We start from the raw sequence: 23,094 nt of genomic DNA on the forward strand, positions 1-23,094 counted from the left end.
AATGGGACTTCACCATGCTCCTTCCTTCCCTTCCTTTAGATCAAACCAGGGTCCACAGTCACCCCGTGTTCCACACGTGTTTTGTTTTCTAGTGACCAGATCACGATGAGCAGCCCACACGCAGAGCATGCGGACTGCACCTCCCACCAGAGCAGACGCCACGCAGAAGGTGAGTGTGACGCAGTCTGTGAGAGTTGCACAAGACCTGATGAGTTAATGTTTTCTGTTACCATGGACCTAAAAGAAAATCCTATATGGTTATGAAAATTATTTTAAAATAAGTTTGAAATATCAATAATGCATTTTTTTAAATTTACGTATCACGTTGTAATAGGAGCAAAAAGGAGACTCGACCTTCTTACGTCTCCGTGGTCTGTTGCTGTGGTTTTCACATCTGTGGCCCAGACGTGGCTCTGGCTTTCAGTCTCTGTAGTTGGTGACCCAGTGTCCCCCCTGGTGGCTTCCTGGCTGTGCTTGTCAGCGCTTCTCTGTGCCTCCTAAGCAGCTGGCTCAGGCATGAAACGCTCAACTCTCTTCCCTGGTGGCAGCTGCACTGGGCTCCTGTGTGAGGGGCCCTGGGAACCTTGCTGTGGTCCTGGCCCCATCTCCCAGGCTGGACTGGCCATGGCAGGAATGGCCCTGAGCAGCCTTTGCCACCTGACCCTTTCTCGAGGGGCACGTTTCTGTGTTTGCCACGGGGAAGCTCATGATCCTCTGGTTTCAGGGCTGTGGCCCAAGGACTGTTGGTCTTTCTGATTTACCATCCCCCGTTTTTCAAAATAGCAGGCACGTGAGACAGGCAGAGTGTCCAGGTCTCCCCTGGAATAAGGATAAAGAGGGTAGGCATGGGCCAGCAGGCCGGGGGGACGGAGAAGCCAGGAGTGGGCCAGCAGGCCGGGGGGACGGAGAGGGCAGGAGTGGGCCAGCAGGGCGGGGGCGAAGGCTGCCAGAGCAGGAGCAGGAGCAGCTGCTGCAGGCAGAAGGTCGGGTGGGTGGGTCGGCAGCTGGGTCAGGCACACTGTGAGGCTACTGGAGAGCTCAGTGTTGACCGTCCTTGGCGTGGTGTGGCTTCCTGGGCAGCACTGGGTCCAGGCTCATGGGGGCAGGTGGAGGAGGTGCCATATGGAGAGCCGGCTCATGTCCCGCTGGTGAGTCTCACAGGCAGCCTGGGCATCAGGAGGGGAGGGCAGAAAGTGCAGGTTCATGGCCGCCTGAAGGCCAGCCAGGGGCGGCAGCAGCAGCTCCAGTTAGGGGTAAGGGAACATGGGGAGAAGGTCGGTGGCAGCTTCAGGACGAGCTGAGATTGGGAACAGTGAGCAGTGGTGGGCATCTGCGTGGGTGGCCTGTGGGCTGGGAACGGATCCTGGAATGCTGGCAGCTGTGGGATTGCCTTGGGAGTCACCCAAGGGACGTGGGCACAGCACTGCCTGAGTTGCAGGGGACACGCCTCAGGGTTCAGAACTTAGGAGGGGGTAGGCTTTCCACAGAAGCAAACAGCTGTGAACAGTGTGTGGTGAAGGTCGCGCCTGAGCCCTCCCTACCGTTTCTGTGGCGGGGTTTTCCCAGGTTGAGCGCGATAACTCCTTAAATTATTTTGCTTTCACCATATGGATATTATCAGAGGAAACCCCTAGTCAAGGTGTTGTAGGGACAAACGAGGCCAGGCACCGAAGATATCAGGAAACAGTTGTATTTGGCTGCATCCAGGCTCAGAGGGCACAGCTTTTGCTATAATCAATCAATCCCCTGAACCCTGAGTTGAGGTAGTTTCAGAGTTTTATACCCAGCATGTAAGGGGAGGGGCTCAGAAGTTCACAGTCTGCAGAAGTTCACAGCTTTTTCTTTCACTGTTTTGGGCACATTAACCCTTCAAGGACAACACCTGAGAAGGGGGGAGCTTCTTCTCCCCTCTTTCCTCCCCCTGCCAGCTGTTACCATGGAGCCCACTTGTAACTTATCTTAAAAACGTAGACATCTCTGTGAAGCCCAGCTCAAGGCCAGAGGCCTTCTTTGCACACTTCTTCAAAGAACTCTACTGAATATGTTTGTGAAAACTAGTAAGGGGGTGTCCAGCACCTGGAGTGCTGGTGTCTTCTCGGCCAGTGGCCAAGTAAACAGGGTGTCGCAAAACTAGGAAGGTTGTCTACATTGGGCTCATTTGCTGACAGTCCTAAAATCAGCTGGGCGAAGATTTCTGGAGAGGCCCAGTTAAGACTTTTCAGTGGAGAAAGGGGTGCCACTTCAAAGGCACTAACCGTCCATGTGACGGCCTCCGGGGTGCAGCTCTGATAGCAGTCTCCCCGTCTCACGCAACGGCAGGGTCCTGCTGGTCGGGCTGCACCCTGCAGATGGCAGCACTGCCTGCTGGTCCTGGCCTGTACCTCCCCACCCACTCTCTGTCCCCATGAGCCAGACACAGTTCTGTGACTGACCATGTGCCAATCACTGGCTGTCTTAGCGAGGCAGACGTGCTTCTGAGTGACTGTGTCATCCAGTGTTTTTTTTATTTCACTGCAAGTAAGTCTGCTGTCAGCCATTTCTAGAATCAGTCTTTTTTTTTTTAATACCTTTATTTTACTTATTTATTTTTATGTGGTGCTAAGGATCGAACCCAGGGTCTCATATTGTGAGGCAAGTGCTCTACTGCTGAGCCCCAGCCTTAGCCCTGGAATCAGTCTTTCTGGACTGGAAGTCCCCTGGGAGCAACAGGAGACCACAAAGTCAAGGAGCCTTGCGAGTGTCTGTCTTTTATGTTTTCTGTGACGTTACGCAGCTTTAGTATTAGAGTGCTCGTGGTGGTGGAGAAGTGGAGTCCGTCGTGTTGCCCAGTGAGTGCTGCATGTTTTCACAGTGCGCTGTCACATCACCTCCGCAGCCTGTGCAGGTGTGGGCTCCACGTGGGCTCTTCTCCGCCCGCGCAGGTGTGGGCTCTGCTCAGCCCATGCTAGTGGGTTCTGCTCAGACCCTTCTCATGCTGCCTGGAGCCGTAGCAATGCTTGAACTTCCCACAGTGCATGTGAGATATTTTAGCCTCTCTTTTAAAATGAGTTTCTAATGGAAAGAGTTTCAGGTGCCTTGACCTACAAGAAGGAGAAGGATGGAAGGACGAGGAGGTAGCTTGTTAGGAAGCAGCAGGTCAGGGAGCCCTCCCGTGCTTGCAGAGAGCCGTATGTTGGCACACACCAGCTGGCTCGCACGTTCGGGTGTCGTGGGGGACAGCAGGGGCTCTGGGGAACCAGGCTGGCTGGGCGGGCTGGCAGGCCTCCAGGCAGGACGCTGGCGTGCTCTGACCTTCATCCCAGGAGAGACTCTGCTTGGTGGAGATGTACATCCCAGCAGAGAGCTGTGTCCACAGCAGCGAGTTGGGAGGCTTCAAGCACTTGTGCAGTTGGCTTTTGTGACAGACATAACAGCGTGAGTGACTGGAGGGAAGCAAGCCTCGTGGGGCGCTCCAAAGCTGGTTCCACCTGCCACATGGTGATACAGGAAGAGGAACGTGGGAGGCCGTGGCATAGGTAGGCTGATCCCATGAGGCAGTTAGGAACCTGCTAACTGTTAGGAACTGGAGGTCGGGAGGGCTTGGGGGTCGTGGCAGGGCCACGGCTGGGGCACTCGGCAGAGCTGGAAAGTGTGGGGCAACCCAGACAGCGTGGGAGGCTGGGCATTGCTGAGGAGGAGGCGAGCATCTGCAGTGCCCACTGTGGGGGCCAGAAGGTCCAGGAGCACACGGGAGAGGGAATTTCTCTGGAAAAACCCCACATGGAGGCTGGTGGAGAGCGGGCTGCAGGTCTGTGTGGCCTTGGAGTGGAATTCCCTGTGGGGCAGCAGGAGCCGTGGAGGCACATCAGACGTGGAAGCAGCTGAGGCAGAACGGACGTGTGGCCGTGAGCCCGTGGTGTGTGGTTCAGGCAAAAAATGTGAAGTATTCACATTAGGTGATTCTGGGTTAAACAACAGGTTTTCGTCATGCTGATTTTCATCATTAGACTTCTGTGAACTTTTTGAGCTACTCCCAAACAAAAAGTTGAAGGAAAAAAAGAGATTACAGTAAAATTAAAAAGAGATAAAAGGGAAGAAGTGAACTTTGTTTGTCAAACCTTTGCTCTGCGTTGCATAGAGACGGTCCCTAGAGAAGCTCTGTCTGACGCTCTGTCTGGTGCCAGGCTGGGTTCACATGGAGAGGCCAGACACCAAGAGTGCAGAAGAGAGGGAAGGAAGTACAGATGTGGAGAAGGAGAGAAGGGGAGAAGGCCGAGGCACAGCAGAGCACTGCGGAGTTACAGCGCTTACTGTAGCTCCGAATGCTTAGGGTTTGTAGTAACGTTAAACTAATAATTGCCACTATATTCTGAAATCTCTCTGCCCAAGAGTAAAGCTTGCATTATCTAGACCGAAGTTAGGTGTTACTGCTCAGAGACCTTTTAACTTATAAACTCATCTTTTTAGGTAAAACATACCTTTTGATTTCTTGAGTATTGTGCTGTAGAATTGTTTTGAATGCAGTTTCAAGGTAGCATTAGTTAGAGCCCCCGTCTTAACACTGAAGAGTCTTCTGGCCTGGCGTTTCGATCAGATTCTCTGGGTTTGCAGGGCTCTGCAGACAGAGCGTCTTGGTCAGCATCAGGGCGGAACAACGTGTTGATGTTAAGCCGCTGGGATTCTGAAGGCACTGCTCTTGGCGCACACCTGCCAGAGCCCTAAGCCGTCAGTGCCTCCTGCTGCCCACTGTGCTGTTACCTTGGTAGAATTAAGTCATTATTTGTAAGGATGAAGTATATTTTCTTGTTAAAAATTTTTATCATATATTGATAAGTTATAGTGTTTTATATTTATTGGGTACAAAATGATGTTTGGGTTTCTTAGTACAACGTGAAATGCTCAAACCAGGGTCAATAACTTCTTAGCTTGTTTCTTTTTTTTTGGTATTAGGGATTGAACCGTGGTGCTTTACCACTGAGCTACATCCCCAGCCCTTTTTATTTTGTGACAGAGTGTCAGTAAGTTGCCAAGACTGGTCTCAAACTTACCAAGTAGCTGGTATTACAGATGCACAATGCCACACCCAGCTTTAGTTTATTTCTTGTCAATTCTTCCAGGATTTAATTTCAGAGTCTGATCATAATCAAGTGCAGATTTGCTGCATCAAGTGATTTTTATATCTTTTAGTCAATTATATGTAAACTGCATTTGAATTAAGGTGCCCAGAGGACCAACTTAGAGATCACAGAGCATCTCAGGTGGTCAGCCTGGGGAGGGCTGCTGCAGGCACAGGAAGGCAGGTCTGCACAGAAGGGCTGCGGTTGCTTGGTGGTCAGGCTGATGCTGGCCACATGGCACCTGCTTATGTCTATGCCCGTTATCTGATGCCCAGACCAGCCGCCAGGTGTCAGTAGAGCATGTCAAGAGCCACCTGTGGGCATGCATGCAGCAGGTGCCTGCTGGGCTGGGGTGGGATCTGGGCTCGAGCTGCTGCCCACTGTGCAGCCATGGTCACGACCTCCCTCCGCGGCTCTGTCTGCCTAGCAGGACCCTCGTGAGGCAGGCTTCAGGACAGCCCGACAGCCAGCCAGAAGAGCGTTCTCAGGCCCTTTGGCCTCTGGGTCTCTGGGCACTGTGAGAGAGCACTGGTGACCGCAGAGGACTTTTGTTTCTGTGGATTAGGTCATTAGTATTTGCTCTGTGAGTCGTTAGGAAATACACGTGGAGAAGGATAAAGCTGTTACATGCTGACATAAATAACATTTCAAGTGGAAAATAACTGTTTCCCAGGAAACACTACCCGTGAGATGCCTGGGGTGGATTGGCAGTCTTCCGCCCCCGAGACACCTGGCATGACCACTGCGTCTGCCGCTGCTCACACCCGCTGTGGCCGTCGCCTGCTCTGGTGCTCATCTGTCCACACATGGGTGGGAAGACGGTGGTTCTTGGTTTGCAGCACGCCACCACAGGCAGTGCCCTCCAGACTGGCTCAGAGGGCTCTGGACCCACAGGAGGTGACCCTGATGCTGCAGCTCAGTGACAGATGCTGGCCTCCCTGACGCCCCGGGGGCCGTTCTGCTGCACAGCTTCCAGCCTGTGTCGTCCCCTGGGAAACCCGTCTTGCCAGGCCACGCTAGTCTCCCGGTGCCGGTGCTGTTCCCTTTTCAGAACCCCGTTGGTTAATGTCCCCACAGCTACCAGGCACAGTTGGTCAGTCCCCACTGTTGACAAGGCTGTCTGACTCTCCCTCAGAGGTGCGCGTCGTCGCTGGGGTGAACTGCACCAGCCCTTTCCTTTAGGGGCATGTTCGCTTCCTTCATTTTCAAGAGCATTTCTGCAGAACCCAAGTCTGAGTGCCCAGTTGGTCTGCATCTCCTGGGGTAGAAGTGGGTTCCATGGACAAACCTGCTGGGTGCAGCTCACTGCTCAAACTGTCCCATGAGTGCTGTTCCTGAAACAGCCGTCATATCAAGATAGGCACCAAGGGCACTTCGTGCAAGCCCACTAGGCTGGCACGCCTGTGATGCTGTGGCTCAGGAGGCACAGGCAACAGAAGCAAGGTTCAAGGCCAGCCTGGGCCATCCCGTGAGGCCCCATCTCAAAATAAAACACTGGGGATGTTGCTCAGTGGTAGAGCATGCATGCTTGGGTCCAAACCCCAGCACCAGAAAAGAGAAGAAAAAAAAAAGTGCTTTATGTATGCTTCCTTCTTTCATGCACCAAAATAACTTAAAACATATACATTAACTAATAGAACGAAGCATTTTGTCCTGTTTCGTTAAACGTGCTTCAGTGAAACTGGCTTTTGAAGACCACAGTCCCTGCTGGTCCCGGGACTCGCTCCCCTCTCCCGCTGGCAGCCTTGTCTGACTGGTTTGCTCTCCAGTGTGAATGTCAGCGCACTTGGAGACAGTGACCTCTGGGGGCCAGAGTGAGAGCAGTTGGACTGCGTAGCCTGGGGGGCGGTCCTGGGGGGGGTCCTGGGGGGGAGTCCTGGCGGCCCTCGTGGCCACACTTTGGAAACTGCTGCATTGGATAATGTGACACTTGGTACATCCTAAAACTTCTGAAAATTGTACTCATGTTGTAGGAACATGGCTCACTCTGCAGTCTCTGGGTTTGGTTTCCAAGACAGGTGAGTGGTGTGGCACTCACAAATTTATCAAACTCCGAAGTTACTTCTGTGTTGCTTTTATACCCTGGTTCATGCAGTTTTTCTATGGGTGAATGGTAGCTGCAGGTCCCTCCTGCTTAGCAAATGAAGGAGTTGATTCTCAGATATGAAGCCTTTGCTGTCCCAGAAACTGGGATGCTAGTGTTATAGTTAAAGCTTCGTCCCAGGACCTCCAGACCACTCACATAACATCGAATCAAGCCTTTATTGAAGCACACCGGTGGCGGCTGACCAGAACATAAAGCTGTTCCCCTGATCAGCCCTGAAACATTGCAAGGGCGCTCCTTATAAGCCTGAAAACCGCAAAAGGGATGTTCGGGGGTCCAGCCAGTGCAAGCCAGCCAGGTTACAGAAGCAGGACAGTGCAGTTAAGCAGAGGGAAGCCTAACCAATCACAGTTAGCCCAGTTACCCCAGTTACAGAATCAGAGCCCCCTTACCTAGTTACAGAAACAATACCCCATTAGGTAGTTGCTAATGTTAAAGGTTTCTATAAGAAAAGGAAAAGAAATCTTGCCCCAGGCCTGACCCTTCTAGTTGGCATGGTGGTTTTACAGGATGAAGCCATAAAACAAAATGGAGTCACATTTGCTCCTACTGTCACACTAGTAGGTGAAACTCCTAAAAAAATCCGGATGTTTCCGCTCCCTTCATCTGTACCCTATGAAACAGTCCTTAGTTCCCACAAGTGCAATTGGTTGGATCTACTTCCCCTGACAAGGAAATTAGTTTCATTTAGATGTGTTAAGATCATTTTTTTGAGAGCTGTTTTGAAGTACTATTTTGTAGAGCGGGATCTTGATGTGGGTAGTGTTTTTCTCTGGGCATTGACAGTGTCAGAGGCCTCCTGTGGACCCTCCTCCAGTGTCCTGCAAGGGCAACAGCAGCAGGGTGGCCCCTGTGGGAGGCCCTGGTCCCAGGAGCTGTGGTTGAAAAGGAGGCAGCAGGTGAAATGATGGGTTCTGAGTCTGAGACCTCACGCCGACCAGGCGTGGATTCACGAGTCCAACTGCATATGATTCTCTCGTGACGTTATTGAAACTAATGTCTAACTGGTTTGGTGCCTGTTGCACATCAGAGCTGGGGCCTCAGGGTTTGGCGTGACTCGATGCAGATATGGTTCCTTGGTGGCCGAGAGATCTTGGATCACTCCTTAGCCTGGCTAAGCCTCTGATTCCTCATCTGCAAAACTTCTAGGATTCCTTCAGAAGGTTGCTGTAGACATTAAGTAACGTAAACTAACAGGGGTGACTGCCAGCGTCTCCTGGGGGTTCTTCTTCCTGCCAAGAAAGGTGTAAGCCACCTGGAAACTTGGAAGTCTAAAATGATGAGAGAGGAACAAAACAGAGTCAGAAAAGTGTTAACCAAAGCAGAGCCCCTGATGCGTCCCATCCACCAAGAGCTGTGATGCGGCGCTGGCCGGTGACTCCCGTGTTGGAGATTGACTTTAGAGAAGCGCGGAGGCAAGCATGTAAAGCAGGTTTTAAAAAAGGGGAAACAGACTTCTCCAGGGAGGGAGGAGGGGGCCACAGCTGGGTCCTGGTATCCCAGGAGGCGCGGTGTTCGCCCTTTTTATGTTTCCTAGGCTTCCTTTCTCCTGCCTTTTCTCCCTTATCTTTCTCCTTCCTGCCTACGTGACTGGGCCCAGGAATGCCTAGTGGGATGGCCAAAGGTGAGAAACAGGTGGGCCGAAAGGGGAAGGGCAGGGTGGAGCAGCCCAGGACACCAACAACCTTCTGATCCCTGTAGGGAGGGGCCCTTCCTGGGACGGGCCACCTTAGCCACAGGCTGGAGGGGGGGTGGAGGAAGGGCCCTGCAGGAATAACATTTCACCCCTGGGCAAGGTTGGCCTGACTCCCCTGAGCTGACTTGATTTTCCTGTCTCTACAACTGATTCTGGCTTCAGCTGGAACTAGACTAAGGAAAGAGAGCTCCTAGGGTTGATGGAAGCTGCTGCATGCCACGCGGGGAGAAGGCTTCTAGGCCGAGTCTTGTTTCTGATGTCTTGCAGTCAGCAGGTTGATTGGCGTCTTGGCCGTCACACCTGTGAGACAGGCAAGGGGGCAGCGACCAAAGGAGGCAGATTTAAAAAGACACTGAAGGAGGCTTTATTTGAGACTCATCCCGGGTGGAATTCAATCAGACCGACAGAGTGGTCAGGAGAAGGGCCTAAGGAGAAACCGTGTCATGGGGCTCATGGCAGGAAAGGAAGGGCTTGGGACAGGAAAAGGGATTTTTAGGGTCCCTTGTCCCATGGGAGTTGGTCAGGGGAGCTGGCTGAACTCCAGGATTGGCGTTAGTCAGGAGATCCCGCTGATTGACAGGCATTTCTGTTGGCGCCCGACTTGAGAATGATAATACCCGTTTCAGGTGCTGTGTGGGTCTTGGTAGAGCAGGATAGAGATTCACTGTGTGTCTGGGGAAATGACCAAAGAAAATGTCCACTGGTCATTCCCAGACACCAGATGTCTCTATCCACTAGGCTTCAGTGCGCGGTGACCCACATGCAACCCATGGACAACTCGTGAGAAGTAGCTCCTGGGTATCTCTGTGTGGTCATAGCTCCGTCCCACCCTGTAATTCACTGACCCTCCCGAGAACCCTGTGAAGCAGTTAAAGTGTGTTATTATCCCGTTCCATAAAGGAGGAAACTGACTGTGAATGAGGAAGAGGCTTGCTTAAAGCTACCAGCCCACAGTTAGAGGATTCATCGTGACCCGGGTCACCTGACCTCAGCACTGTTGTGGGGGGGTAGGAGGCCTCCCCAGCGCGCCTGCGAATGCAGGGATGCTCAGAGGGGAAAGGGGCTGTGAGAGCTGTCGCCCGATCAGTGCAGGCCAGCGTTGACCCACTGGGTGGTGGCCGTAGGCAGGTGGGGCAGGGCTGTAGAGGGGTCATGGGGGCATCTCCCTGAGGGGAGCAGTGCTGCCCCATCACACCCTTCTTCTGAGACCCACTGCCTGGCCTGGGGCGCAGAGCCGTGCCCTGGCCGAGGAGGACTGAATGTCCGGGAGCCGGTGCTACAAGGAGCCTCCCTCCTCTTGAGCTGCTCGTGTTGGGTATTTTGTTCACAGTGGTGCAAAGCTGGCTGAGGGCACTTTCTCAGTAAAGATCCTATAAGGGAACACAGAGTTCCACGTGACCCAGCAGGAATGCCCTCCAGCGCAGGAATCACTGATATTGCAGAAAGGAGTTAGTTCAGAAAAGGGGTGATGTTTTCAGTTGTCTCCAAGAATTCATTTTTGTTTGTTTTTAAATTAGAAGAGAATTGCCTGGTTTACACAAAAATTTGACGTAAGTATAAATGGGATAGGGCTGGGGATGTGGCTCAAGTGGTAGTGCGCTCGCCTGGCATGCGTGACGCACAGGTTCGATCCTCAGCACCACATAAAAATAAAGATATAGTGTCCACCTAAAACTAAAAAATAAATATTAAATAAATAAATAAATGGGATAATTTCTACAAGACCATTTAAATAATTTTGTTTTCCTCTTTTTCCCTCTCAACCCAGATTTTAGAAGAGAACATAAGGACTTGGAAGCAGGCTGTAAATCCCCTGAGCTCCACCCAGGATCACATCTGCAAGTAAAAAGTCATTTGGTGAAAAGGTAATGCTGACGCTTGGGAATGCCAAGCCCTTTCCTGGTGGATGCCCGTGGTATAGGGATTCTTCATTCATCAGGAAGGCATAGATCTGCCTTTCTCCCCTAGAACAGTGGGACTCACTGGAGGGTTTGTACCCGTGGGCAGCGGGCCTCCAAGGTGCCAGGGGGAGAGGCACAGTGGCCCCTCACGGCCAGGGCAGGAGGGTACAGGATCCCACCCAGTGAGTGCCCAGAACCTCAGAGAGCACCAAGCTCTCCCTCCACGCGCTGCGCTTCTCTTGCATATACCAGGCGCTTGTCATGCCCCGTGGCCGTGACTTTGTTAGAGATGTGACAGCAAAACCAGCACGACTTTGTGTTTCCTTCAAGATTGTACAGAAGAGTCTAGATCATGGCAACCTCAGACTTCTAATTTCCCTGAAGGAGACGTCCTGCTCTCCCTCCCGTGGGCAGCACCTTGCTGAGCTTCTGCACGGCTGGAGCATCACTGCTGAGCTTCAGAGCCCATGTGTACCTGCGCCGAGGCAGACCTGAGTGCTCCGGGCGGGCACTGAGGCACTGAGGCTGAGCAGACTGGGCAGCTACTCACTCAGGGGTGTGCGATTTAGAACTCACAGGTCATTTATTTTAGGAATATTCTAGTCAGTGTTTTCAGACTGACGTCAACCGTGGGTAACTGAAACCGTGCATGAGGGGGAACTGCTATATCTTAAAAATGAGAAAATTTGAGGTTGACATTAAGTCATCTGCTCAAAGCAGTGGAGCTGAGATTTGATAAGTGCATCTACCTAGCCATTCCTCTCTAGTTCACTTCTATGAATTCATAGGAAAAATTCATAGGAGAAATCATGAAACAAATAATTTGCAGCATAGCCGGGTGCGGTGGCCCACGCCTATAATCCCAGTGGTTTGGGAGGCTGAGGCAGGAGGATCGTGAGTTCAAAGCCAGCCTCAGCAAAAGTGAGGTGCTAAGCAACTCAGACCCTGTCTCTAAATAAAATACAAAATAGGGGTGGGATGTGGCTCAGTGGCCAAGTGCCCCTGAGTTCAATCCCAGCTACCAAAAAAAAAAAAAAATCTGAAACATATGATTTATCTCCACCTTAGGAATTAGCTATTACTTTATCAAAGATAATTTTGATTGAATTAAATTAATTATTCACCATCCTTAAAGTGTTGATATAAGATTTTAAACATCTTCATCCCTGTTGCCTTTCAGTATTAGAAAGGGGCGAGAACAGTGTAGAGTACGGAATTGTCTGTAGCATTTTCCGTAAGTTCTGTGCTGTATTTCATCACTGATAATTGTAATTTCAGTGAAATGAACTTTAAAGTACGTTTCTAACGGTGAGAAATGTGATTTGCGGGTGGAAGTGCAGATCAGTCGCAAGTACCTACACAGGGCCCTGGGTTCTGTTCTAGCACCACACAAAAAGAGAAGAGAAGAAATATGGATCTGGTAGTGATGAGCATTTGTGGTGAGCATTAGCATAGTGTGGGTGGCATCATATTCCCATTTCTATTGTGTTGCAGAAATGATGTGAACCATGCATTGGAAAAACCAAAATGGAGAAACGCTTATTCCCTAGTTTCACCTATTGCAGAAGGTGTGTCAGCTTTGCTTTGATCTTTGTATTTTAGGCCACATGCCCATGAAACCAGTGGAAACTTCCTTCCTTCGCCTGGCCCCCAAATACTCAAGGACCACACTGCAAGAGAGCACACCCACCAGTCAGGTCATCGGGAATCTGAAAAACCGAATGGAGGCCGCTTGTCTGAGTGGCTTAGTAGAGAACATTCTGAGAGGGCAGCTTTGCCCTTTCACCTCAGTGACAGTTCGCCTGGAAAGAGAGTGAACAGTAGTGAAGTGGCCTCCCCGTCTTCATCCCGTTCTGCACGTTCCAGGGCTGTCGGCCCAAAGCCGGACGCTGCTCCGCAGCAGACCAGGATAGGGCCATGCTACTGTGAGAACTCTCCTTCCACGGAACCTGTGGCTCAGCCAGCCTGCCGATGTGATGGTTGCCAGGGGCCAGAACTTCTTTGTCAGCTTCTGCCACCCGCATTGCCACCAAAGAAACATGCTGTTACTAGTGTGCCAAAGTCGGAGAGGAGTGAGTCTGTGCCTGACGTCAGACTTTCAGGGGTGTTCAGCGGTCCCACGAGGCCAAGCGCAGTGTCAGAGCCAGGTTCAGAACTCAGTACACATGCGGACCACCTGAGATGCAGAGACACCCTTCAAGTGAAGTTGCGTACGGGCAGCAGAGCCCCCTGCCTGTTCAACTCTGCAGCTTGTGGGTTTCAGGCAAACTCAACGACAGTTGATGATGCACTCTGCCAGCCAGAACTGGACTCCAGTTCTCCGTGCCCAAGTGAGACCGTCTCATTAACTACCTATTTTTCAGTTGACAGCTGCATGACTGATACGTACAGACTGAAATACCATCAGAGGCCCAAGCTCTGCTTTCCAGAGAAGACTGGCTCTTGTCACAGCCCTTCACCGACTCAGAGTGATAGAAGCGTAGGACCTGTCACATGATGGCCTTGGCCCACCCTGCCCTTCCACAAGTCCAGCATGCACTGTAGCAGGTAGATGATGGAGTCCACCAGCTTATTCTCAGAGGCCATTAAGATATTCCTAGTGACCAAGAAAATCAAATCTGTGGCATTTTAAAAATCATATATATGCATACACACATACAAATGAATATAAATATAATGTTAAAATGTTTTGCTCTATAATGATCAATTACTGGATATTTTGGAAATTCACTTTGAATATCGTGGCATGCCTTGAAAAATAGCAAGTCAGGGAATCTATAATACTATTTGTCATATGTAACAGTTGAATAAAAATTAGATTTGTCCCCCTCTAACATGGCTAGTAGACCCATAGTATCAAACTGACCAGTTCCACGGGAACTGCCCGTCTGCATGCCAGCAGCACAGGGGTTGTCAGGTCAAAGCAGAGTCTGCCTTTAAGAGCACTTTTTGATTGTAGCCTACAGGTTTCACCAGTTTGTTCCCGATTTCTTCCACGCCTGGGCCCTTCAAGTGTCTTTAAAAAAAAAAAAAAAAATGACCTTGAGTTTTGTAGAATCTTGGGGGAAATTGCCTTAATGATTAACAATTTTTCAAATTTCAAGGTCAGGACTAATTTTTCTCCTAGAACATATATCTTCAGAGTATCTGGCTAACGTAAATAGGCCTTTAACCATTATATGTGTTCGTAAATATTGCTTTGGCCACGAGCTGAGAAGTCAAAAGTGTAAACTTAAGTATATTTATTTATCTTGTTACTTTTTTTTTTCCTAATTTTACGTGAAATGTGAAAGACTTTTATTTTGGTTACATTTGCTTTGGGCTGCTAATAACCAATGTTAGGAATTAACCTTGAGTCCTGTTAATTGGGACTGTCAAACTGCCCAGGTTCTCTCTGCTGCAGTCTTCCACTCCTAGGTTGTCAACTCACTTTACTACCTAGGCTTCCAGGTTAACTTTGTCTCTCATATAGAGGGTTAATCTTAATGAAATGGGTATCTGATTTGGGCACCCTTCCAATTTTCTCCTCACATCATCTTACCGCGGCTGCCTTCATGGAGAGGGCTCTCTTTAAAAACTATAGGGGTTTCACATGGTGAACTTAGGAGCCAGAACAACTCCCTTCTCTCCTTAGTTGTCAGTTTATTTTATACTAAGCTGGTAACCTGACTGGGATTGAGAATAGTTTTATAGTGTCTATTCCAGAGAATTGAGAATTTATAATTCAGTAAACTAACAAGTTTAATGTCTTGGCCAATTCCATAAATCGTGTTAAATTTTTCCAAAACGTAAGTGGTTAAAATGAATACTTTTAGATAATTGATTATAAAAGCTAACCCTAGCCCTCCGACTTTGGCCACCCAGACTGTCTTCTGCCTGTAGACATTCTCACCAGCCTTTTTTACCTTTTTATATGCTCTCAATTTAGAAATACTTGAATATCAAATTTTTATCTTTTAAGAAAACTTAAGTTTTTATAATGGAAGGTTTGTAAGTAATGTAAGGTTTATAGAATTGTATCTGAAATGTCAATGTTTTTCATTGCTGCTTTGATAATGTAAAATACTAAAGATGGGGCTTCAAGTATTTTTTAATAGCTTTCAAAAACTGTGTGGGCTCATATTAACTTCAATTTGGTCAAGATGTCCAGTTTGAAATATATTAACTGAAACATTTACACTAATTTCTGATTTAATAAGTTAAATGTACCTTTTCAACATCCAGTTTAGTTGCAAACATTAAATAGCAGTATCCAATTTTGCCTTTTAACCTACTATTCAGTTTTTAAGAAACTTCCCCAGTTATGTAATTTAGTACTAAACAAATTAGAAACCATTTGGTTTTGTTGATTCAGCACTCCAAGTAGATTCAATGCATACATACTAGCTATTCATTCCCCTGTAAAGTCTCTACTTCTGAGGTGCCTGTTAATATTTTTATATATTTTCATGTTATAACTTTTTATAATACAAGCAAGCATTATTGAAATGTTTAAAATACTTGTCTTCAGAATTATATTTTCATGTAAAATCATTTTTTTTTTTTTGGTTCAAAATTTTTTAAGATAAAGTGTTTTAAGTTAACATGGTTGAATTTTGCATTGGTGAGTTGTCTCTCCCCCCTCCCCTTTCCGTGTGTCCTGTTTAAGGGAAATGGAAGTCAATTTAAAATTCCAGGGTACTTGGGATCACTGCTCATGTCACGCCAGGTGTTCCTGATTCAACCTGTCCAGTCTAGAGTGTAGTGCCAGAGCCAGGCAATGAAGGACAGAGCTCTGGGTAGCAGCTGGTCTCACTGTGCAGTGGCATGCACAGGGAAGGGCCCCAACCCTGGAATTGGATTGCTGGTTTTCCTGTGAAAGCCTTTGATTCCTCTCAGTCATTTTGAAAGGTAAAAACCATTCTTAGCTTAGAGGCTTTCATTATAAAAACAGGCAGTGAGCCCAATTTGGCCCAGTGGCCCTGGTTTACCTTGTCTTTGAGCACCACCTACATTACATACCCTCACTGACCATAGCCATCCGGGGTTTCCAAATGCAATTCCATACCTTCTAGGGTCATTTGGTACTTTTTTTTTTTAATTGTTGATAGACCTTAGGTTTTTTTTTTTTTTTTTTAATTCATATATGGTGCTGAAAGTCAAACCCAGTGTCGAAACCAGTGCCTCCTCACACATGCCAGGTAAGTATACTACCACTGAGCCCCAGCCCTTAGTGCTCTTTATATGCTAAAATTTTCAGGTGAAGAGATCCTTCTTTTTTTTTTTTTGAGAGATAGTTTTTTTTTTGGTAGATGGACACAGCACAATGCCTTTATTTTTATGTGGTGCTGATAATCAAACCTGGGTACCGCCCATGCTAGGAGAGTGCTCTACCACTGAGCCACAATCCCAGCCCAGGTAAAGAGACCCTTAAAACTGTCCTTACAACTGCTAAGCCAATTCATTTCAAATAGTACTTTAAATCTCATTTTACTTCCATGAAATCAAAAGTGAGTTTGCAAATGAACTTATACAATTAAAATCACATCATTCTTGATGTCTTTTTGTTGTAGCAAGTTTCCAACACTTTATGGCATTCCATTTATACACTTCAAAAGCCTCCAAAATATGGGCACTATGAGCAGTTTGGTGGCGAGTATGGTTTCTTACTCATCTGAATAGGATCCGGGCCTTCATGCTGCCACCATTTAGTCATGTAATATATCAGCACATTAGTGAAGTTTTTCCAGAAAAAAGAACAGCTTATATAGAAACTTAGTATGAGGGATTGGCTCATGTGATTATTGAGGCTCAGAAGTCCCATGGCCTTGCCCACTGCAAACCAGAGGCCCAGGAAAACCACTGGTGTCCAAGTCTGTAGGCCCAGGCACCAGGAGTACTGATGTTGCGGTTCACCCTTCCTCTGCCTTTCTAGTGCTCCAGCCCTCATGGGATTGGATGATGCTCTGTACATTGGGAGAAAATCTTTCTTTGCTCTGTTGGTTCAAATGCTAATCTCCTTCAGAAACATCTCTTTGGACATACCCAGGAACAGTGTCTTACCAGCTTTCTTGGATCCTTAGCTCAAACTGACACACAAAAGATTATCCATCACATTGTAAGATTTCTCCATCTTGGCTAAGCTAGAAATTTTCAGAACATGTGAAAGTAGGCCAATTTTAGGCTCAGAAAGGTGGTAGGGATGATGATTACAAGTCTGTGGGTACTCTAACAGTAAGCTACATAAGAACTATTAAACTTTTTATAACCTTACCACCAGATAATTTGCTGAGAAAAAACAAATTCAGCTATGTAAGTAAATGTCTATTAGATAAAATTGTTAGCAGCAGAAAAGCAGGTCATAATCATTTATTACACTCAGTACAATCTCCTTTTTTGTTCCTGATGCTTCAACCACACTTTCCACAGAATGCAACAATACCCTGAAGGCATAACTAAGAGTCACCAGGCCCACGGATCCTCCAAGGGCAACTCCAGGCCTGACCCTAACCCTGAGCACCCTTCTGAAAGGCAGAGGGTGCAGAGTTCCCTGGATCTTCTGCCTCGACCACAGGGAGGGGACCACTTCACACAGTCCACATCTGCCAAACCCCGTGATCTTTCTGGTGAAATGCCCGCTGAGCACCCCAGATCAGTGAAATAATTGGATTTAAATAACAATTAGATTTGAGTTTAATACCAATTAGATTTTTAAGAAGACAGAACAATCTCTACAAAGGAAAGAATTTTTGTCTGGCCTACAACTATGTTTAAAATGCTGTGGCCAAAGATGAGGGCTCTGTAGTTTGAGTAAATACCACACTGCCAGCAGAGGCATTCAAATAAGTTACAAGCATGATGAAAGCAAATGTTTTGGACACAAGCATACCTAATACAATAATTAAAAAAAAAAAAACCAGGCTTGAAACATTCCTGTTTCAGGGTGCTCAAGAGGGCATGCAGGCGGGCTTTCCACTATCTAATGCCACCTCCTTTGTGACCCAACCGACCGTTTAAAAACTAAGTACATGTAGAGCCAATAGATTGTGGACTCTATTGTAATAGTTAATGACAGCCTCTACACAATCTCAGAACACCAGTCCTTTTCTCTCTCCTGAATAATTTTGGAATTTACAACTCCCTCACCTCATTGTGTGACTGAATTAAACCCAGACCAACCCTTACAACAGTAAAGACATTACTGTCTTCTCGTGAATATGCTAAGCTTTGAAGTACAAATTTTACTTCTACACCAGCCCCTATAAAGACATTAGGTGTTTGAAAAGAGTTTAAATGTGAAACACTGCATTTAGTTTTAGGAACTTGGCTATGAATGAGATCACCATTCATTTAGTAGTTCCCCAAATGAGTTAGAAGAATATGTAAAAAGAAAGGATGGTCCCTTAGAGACTTGAAATTCTGCAGTAGCACAATCCCATCTTCTTTGTTCAAGAAAACTGTAGTTCATTTTCAGAATTCACTCCAGAATCCAGTGATCTTGGGATGTCAGCAAACCCATCTGTAAAAAACAAACATCTGTCACCAATGTTTCCTGTGTCTGCCCATTTTAGCATCTTATGCCACCTCTGAAAATCATACTTGTTTTTGTCACAGGTCTATCCCAAAAATGATTTACATATTGATAAGAATTTTTAAAAGAGAATTTTTAATATTCATTTGTTTTCGGTAGACACAACATCTTTATTTTATGTTTATGTGGTGCTGAGGACCGAATCCAGCGCCTAGCACATGCCAGGGAGCTCCTACCACTTGACCCACATCCCCAGCCCCCCCAAGAATTTTTTTAAATGGTGTAGAAAGTTTTCAAGTTCCATTTTTCCACCCAGAGCTGAGAATTCTGGTCATTATTAAAAATAAAAATAAAAACGAACAAACAAAATCCCTGTCCTTGGTCTCTACTAAAAATGGGGCGGGAGGGGCTGGAAACTCTAGGAAAGCCTGTGGAGGAGGACTTATAAACACCCTTCCTTCACCGTTCACCCCAGCGGCCCTCTGCCTCCTACTCTCCACGCCACCAAAGAAATCAGACACTGAAGCGGGACGTACCCGCGTCTGCCAAAACTCAGGCACAGGGCTGGGGAAAGAGGACATCTCAGGAGTGAACTGTCCTGACACCGTCAGGCTGGGAGCTGGGAGAGCTGTTCTCGCCACCGGCCTAGCTCTTCTGCTCTGCTGTCCCCCAAGTTCATTTCATGCCCTGCCAATCTTCGGGTGCCCAGGAACACCGAGGGCCTGCATTCTGCCAGCGATACTAAGCGCCCTCGGCTCGGCGGGCGGCAGCCCGGGCTCCCGGGAGCAGAGCCGGGTGGGAGCCCGTTCCCGGAACGGCCAGGCCGGCCACCCGCGACCCGCCTGGCCCGGGCCGGGGCCCGCCTCCGCCCGCGCCTCCCGCCCGGCGCCTCCCGCCCGGCGCCTCCCGCCCGGCGCCTCCCGCCCGGCGCCTCCCGCCCCGCGCCTCCCGCCCCGCTCCTCCCGCCCCGCTCCTCCCGCCGGCACCTCCCGCCCCGCGCCTCCCGCCGGCACCTCCCGCCCCGCTCCTCCCGCCCCGCTCCTCCCGCCCCGCGCCTCCCGCCCGGCGCCTCCCGCCGGCACCTCCCGCCCCGCGCCTCCCGCCCGGCGCCTCCCGCCGGCACCTCCCGCCCCGCTCCTCCCGCCGGCACCTCCCGCCCCGCTCCTCCCGCCGGCACCTCCCGCCCCGCTCCTCCCGCCGGCACCTCCCGCCCCGCTCCTCCCGCCGGCACCTCCCGCCCCGCTCCTCCCGCCGGCACCTCCCGCCCCGCTCCTCCCGCCGGCACCTCCCGCCCCGCTCCTCCCGCCGGCACCTCCCGCCCCGCTCCTCCCGCCGGCACCTCCCGCCCCGCTCCTCCCGCCCCGCACCTCCCGCCGGCTCACCAGGGCAGGAGGTACACGAAGAGGAAGAGCACCACGTCCAGGAGCACGAAGAGCCACAGGTCCAGCCAGTACGAGTGCTTCGGCGGCCCGTGGGTCCCGGCCTGCGGGGCCCCGGGCCCGCGCCGTCCCCGGCCGCCGTTCGCCGCGCGCGCCTCCATCCTGCCGCGAGCTCCGGGACCGTCACTGCCCCGCGCCACCCCTCAGGAAGCCCGACGCCGGCGGAACGCGGCACCGCGCCTCGGCCCAGGGAGGCGAACCCCGGCGCCCCGCCCCGCGCAGGCGCCCAGTCGGCCGCCTCCGTGACGGGAGGCAGGCGCCGCGGCCACGCCCGGAAGCGGAAGCGGAAGCGGCGGCCGCCTACCTCCTCCCCCTGCGGCCGCTGGCGGCGGAGCTCGGCGTTCCGCTTTCGAGGCGTCAGTGCGCCCGCCGCGTGGGGAGCTCGGTTCTCCGGGGGAGCACGCGCAGGCCGGCGCGGTCGCCCGGCTACCCCGCGAGCGGCGCCTTGAAGGGCCTCGCGCCCTTGGCTCCAGCGGCGTCAAGGGGCCCCGCTGGGGTGGCCTTCCGGCAGCCGGGTGGCCCTGGCGGACTCAGTGCCGCCCAGGCCACCGAAAAGGACCCACCGCAGACGCGGCTCCGTGGCCCGCGCGAGCCGCCCGGCCCGGCCTCCGGGCCCCGCGGCCGTCGCCGGGTCCCGGGGGTGGCCGGGCAGACGTGCCGAGGGCCGGCCCGGTGACTGCGTCCCCGGGGAGCAGGACCGGTCGCAGGCTGGCTTCCTCTCAGCGGGGCAGCGGGTCGCGGCCGGACGGGAACGGAGCACAGGTGGCCTCGCGGAAGCCGAAGGCCCCGGATGTCCCTGCGTCCGAGAGACGTTGGGCCGCTGGGGTGGGCCGGCCCGGTGGCCCGGCAGGGGTCACCCAGACGTGTGCAGCTTCACCCTGTACAGATGCCCGCGTTCTGTCGGGGTCGTTCCCCGCAGAGTGAAGGTGGAGGTCGTGGGGGTCCCTGTGTCACCAACAGCAGTTCAATTTGGAATAAAGCAGCAGACTACAAAACCCAGGCACCGAGTCCTGCGTGAGCGCTGCGTTCCCCACCGCCTGCACCTCCTCCCTCATCCCCGGGAAGAGAATGCGCCGGGCCTGCAGACTGAGCCATCAGGTGCAGCTGGTCAGTGCTGAGCTGGGGCCACTCGGCTCCCCGGGGCTGGCGTGGAGAGGGCCAGGTCAGCACCGCGGTGTTTTGAAGTAGAGGGAAGTCTAAAGACTGGAGGAGGAAGCAGTTCTTACCCGAGGCAGGTGGTGGACTTTAGACGATAATGCGGATTTTTAGACCACTCTCAGGCCACTGAGGCAGGATGAAGCATGCTCATGATCGTGTACGACTTGAACTAGTATTAGAGCAACTGCTCCTGCAGTGCGGAACTTTGTTAATGGGTTTTTCATCCAAAAATATGTGTCTTAAACTCTTTTCTCATATTTATTTTATTTTTCCTCTTTCAGATTGGGTGCCTGTCCTAACAGAGATCCTGTTGATTGGTACAGTTATGTCTCTGTCTTCTGGATCTGTTTGTCCATTTTGTTTTGTTTTCTTCTGTCATTCCATACCTGTGAGAGTTTCTCTTTTTTTCCCTATATTTTTATTGGCACAGTTTAATTAGACCTAATGGCGGGATTCATTGTCACATATTCATACATGCACACAATATACCAGCATTCCCCAGTATTTCCCCTTTCTCTCCCCTCCCACCCCCCCTGGTCCCTCTTCCCCTGGTCTCACTTTTATTATTATGTGATCCCCCACCCTTTTTTTTTTAACCAGTGTTAGTTTTCTTCCCAAGTTATACTGTCACCATTATTAAGATGCAGCCATTGTCTTGTCTTCATCTTGGCCTTTAGCATTTCCCGCCTTTGAAGGCACTTCTTGGGCTCCACCCCACTGGGGCAGCCTGGGACCCAGCAGACAACTTTTTCTCTAGCTAGAGTGCTTTCTGCCACCTTCCTCATGGAAACTATTTTCCCTTTTTGCCTCTGCATTGAGTGCTTGTTGTTCCTGTTAAACCGTAGTGCTTCCTCACCCATCTAAGTCCTACATATGCTTTGAGACCCAACTCAGGAGCCAGCTTCATGGTTTCCTCACTACAGTTTACATTGGTCTCTCCATTCTTAGTATTTCTATCAAACCAATTGCAAAAACTTACATTTAACTTGTCTTTAGGTATTTTGTATGCCATGCTTTCTTCCTGGAGGGAGGGTTATTTTCTCAAGACCAAGGCTGTGAAGTGTTTATTTCCATAGTTTTTTGCCTTCCTTTAGTATATATTATTTCTCTCTGCATTCATGGTGCTATAAATTAGACTTGTTCTAATTTATGAGTCATCTTTCAGATTTTTATTTTCCTCAAACTCAATTGAAATTTTCTTGATATGATGTGTGGCACATTGGCTAGCTTTTATTAATTTTATCTCAGATATCTTCAGTATTAGAGTATTATATATTCTTTGAGGGTGGGAGACTATTTTTACTGTCTGTGCTGTCTCCACATCACTCAGACAGTGCCCCTGAAAATGGAAGAAAACAGTCCTGATCAAAAAATACCTAATGAGTTATCTCTTAGAATATAATAGTGTAATGATCACTAAGCTCAGATACTTTCTGAGGGTTGTTTTTTAAGTACTAATAATGGATATGTGTTAATTCATTCCCCCTGACAGATTTTCCTTCTTTAATTTTAGGAAATACTTGAAATACTGAGCATCAGACATCGTCTGAGGATTCATAAATGATATAGATGCAGTAGCCATCCAGCTCATTAGAAAAACCAGCTGAGCACATCTAAAAGAGCCGTGGAGTTTTCAGACTCTGTCCCAGAGCTCTGAAGTTCTCCATGATGACTTGGGTATGTGGACAGCCAGGCAGTACAGGACTGAACAGACTAACCAGCCTTACCCCTGCCTGCTTTACACACGTACAGACGAGAAGAACTGGATTATGTTTGTATTTAGGATTCCATTTAAGATTTTATTTCAAGTTAAAGAAGGAGTTCTTTTGCTTTTTAATATTTAAAAACAACTTCAGTAGGGCAGAGTTTAACTGGTTGCTTAGGTGAGAAAGATGTTGCACTCACAGCTTGAAATCTTAAGCTAATTACCTACCTGAGCATCAGCCTGTTGCTTGTTTTATTGAAGGGTATGAGATACAGTCATTAGTCATTGGAAAGTTATCTAAGACATGTCATAGCTCATCAAATTACATCATAGGCTTCCACACAGAAAACAGCAGCATAGGCAGGACTATGTCAATAAATGCCAGATTCATAATTGTCATATATAAAATATTAACCAGGATTAGAATTATCTCATAAGTGTAAGAAATGTCAACATATTAACAACCATTATCTCTAGGAATGGGG

At 49.6% G+C, this 23,094-nt stretch overlaps 1 protein-coding gene across 2 annotated transcripts in view; it reads left to right on the forward strand.

Moving 5' to 3' along the window:
- Positions 1–17,035, forward strand: part of Usp53 (ubiquitin specific peptidase 53) — a 59,862-nt gene extending 42,827 nt beyond the window's left edge. For both annotated transcript variants that reach the window (XM_026380539.2, XM_026380540.2), the window contains 3 exons: positions 93–169; positions 10,665–10,761; positions 12,400–17,035. In XM_026380539.2, coding sequence (XP_026236324.2) covers positions 93–169; positions 10,665–10,761; positions 12,400–13,294 — 1,069 coding nt within the window. In that variant the 3' untranslated portion in view covers positions 13,295–17,035. The remainder of the gene's footprint in view (positions 1–92; positions 170–10,664; positions 10,762–12,399) is intronic.
- Positions 17,036–23,094: the final 6,059 nt, after the last annotated feature.

Source organism: Urocitellus parryii, chromosome 10 (genome assembly GCF_045843805.1).
Source record: "Urocitellus parryii isolate mUroPar1 chromosome 10, mUroPar1.hap1, whole genome shotgun sequence".
Taxonomy (NCBI): Eukaryota; Metazoa; Chordata; class Mammalia; order Rodentia; family Sciuridae; genus Urocitellus; species Urocitellus parryii.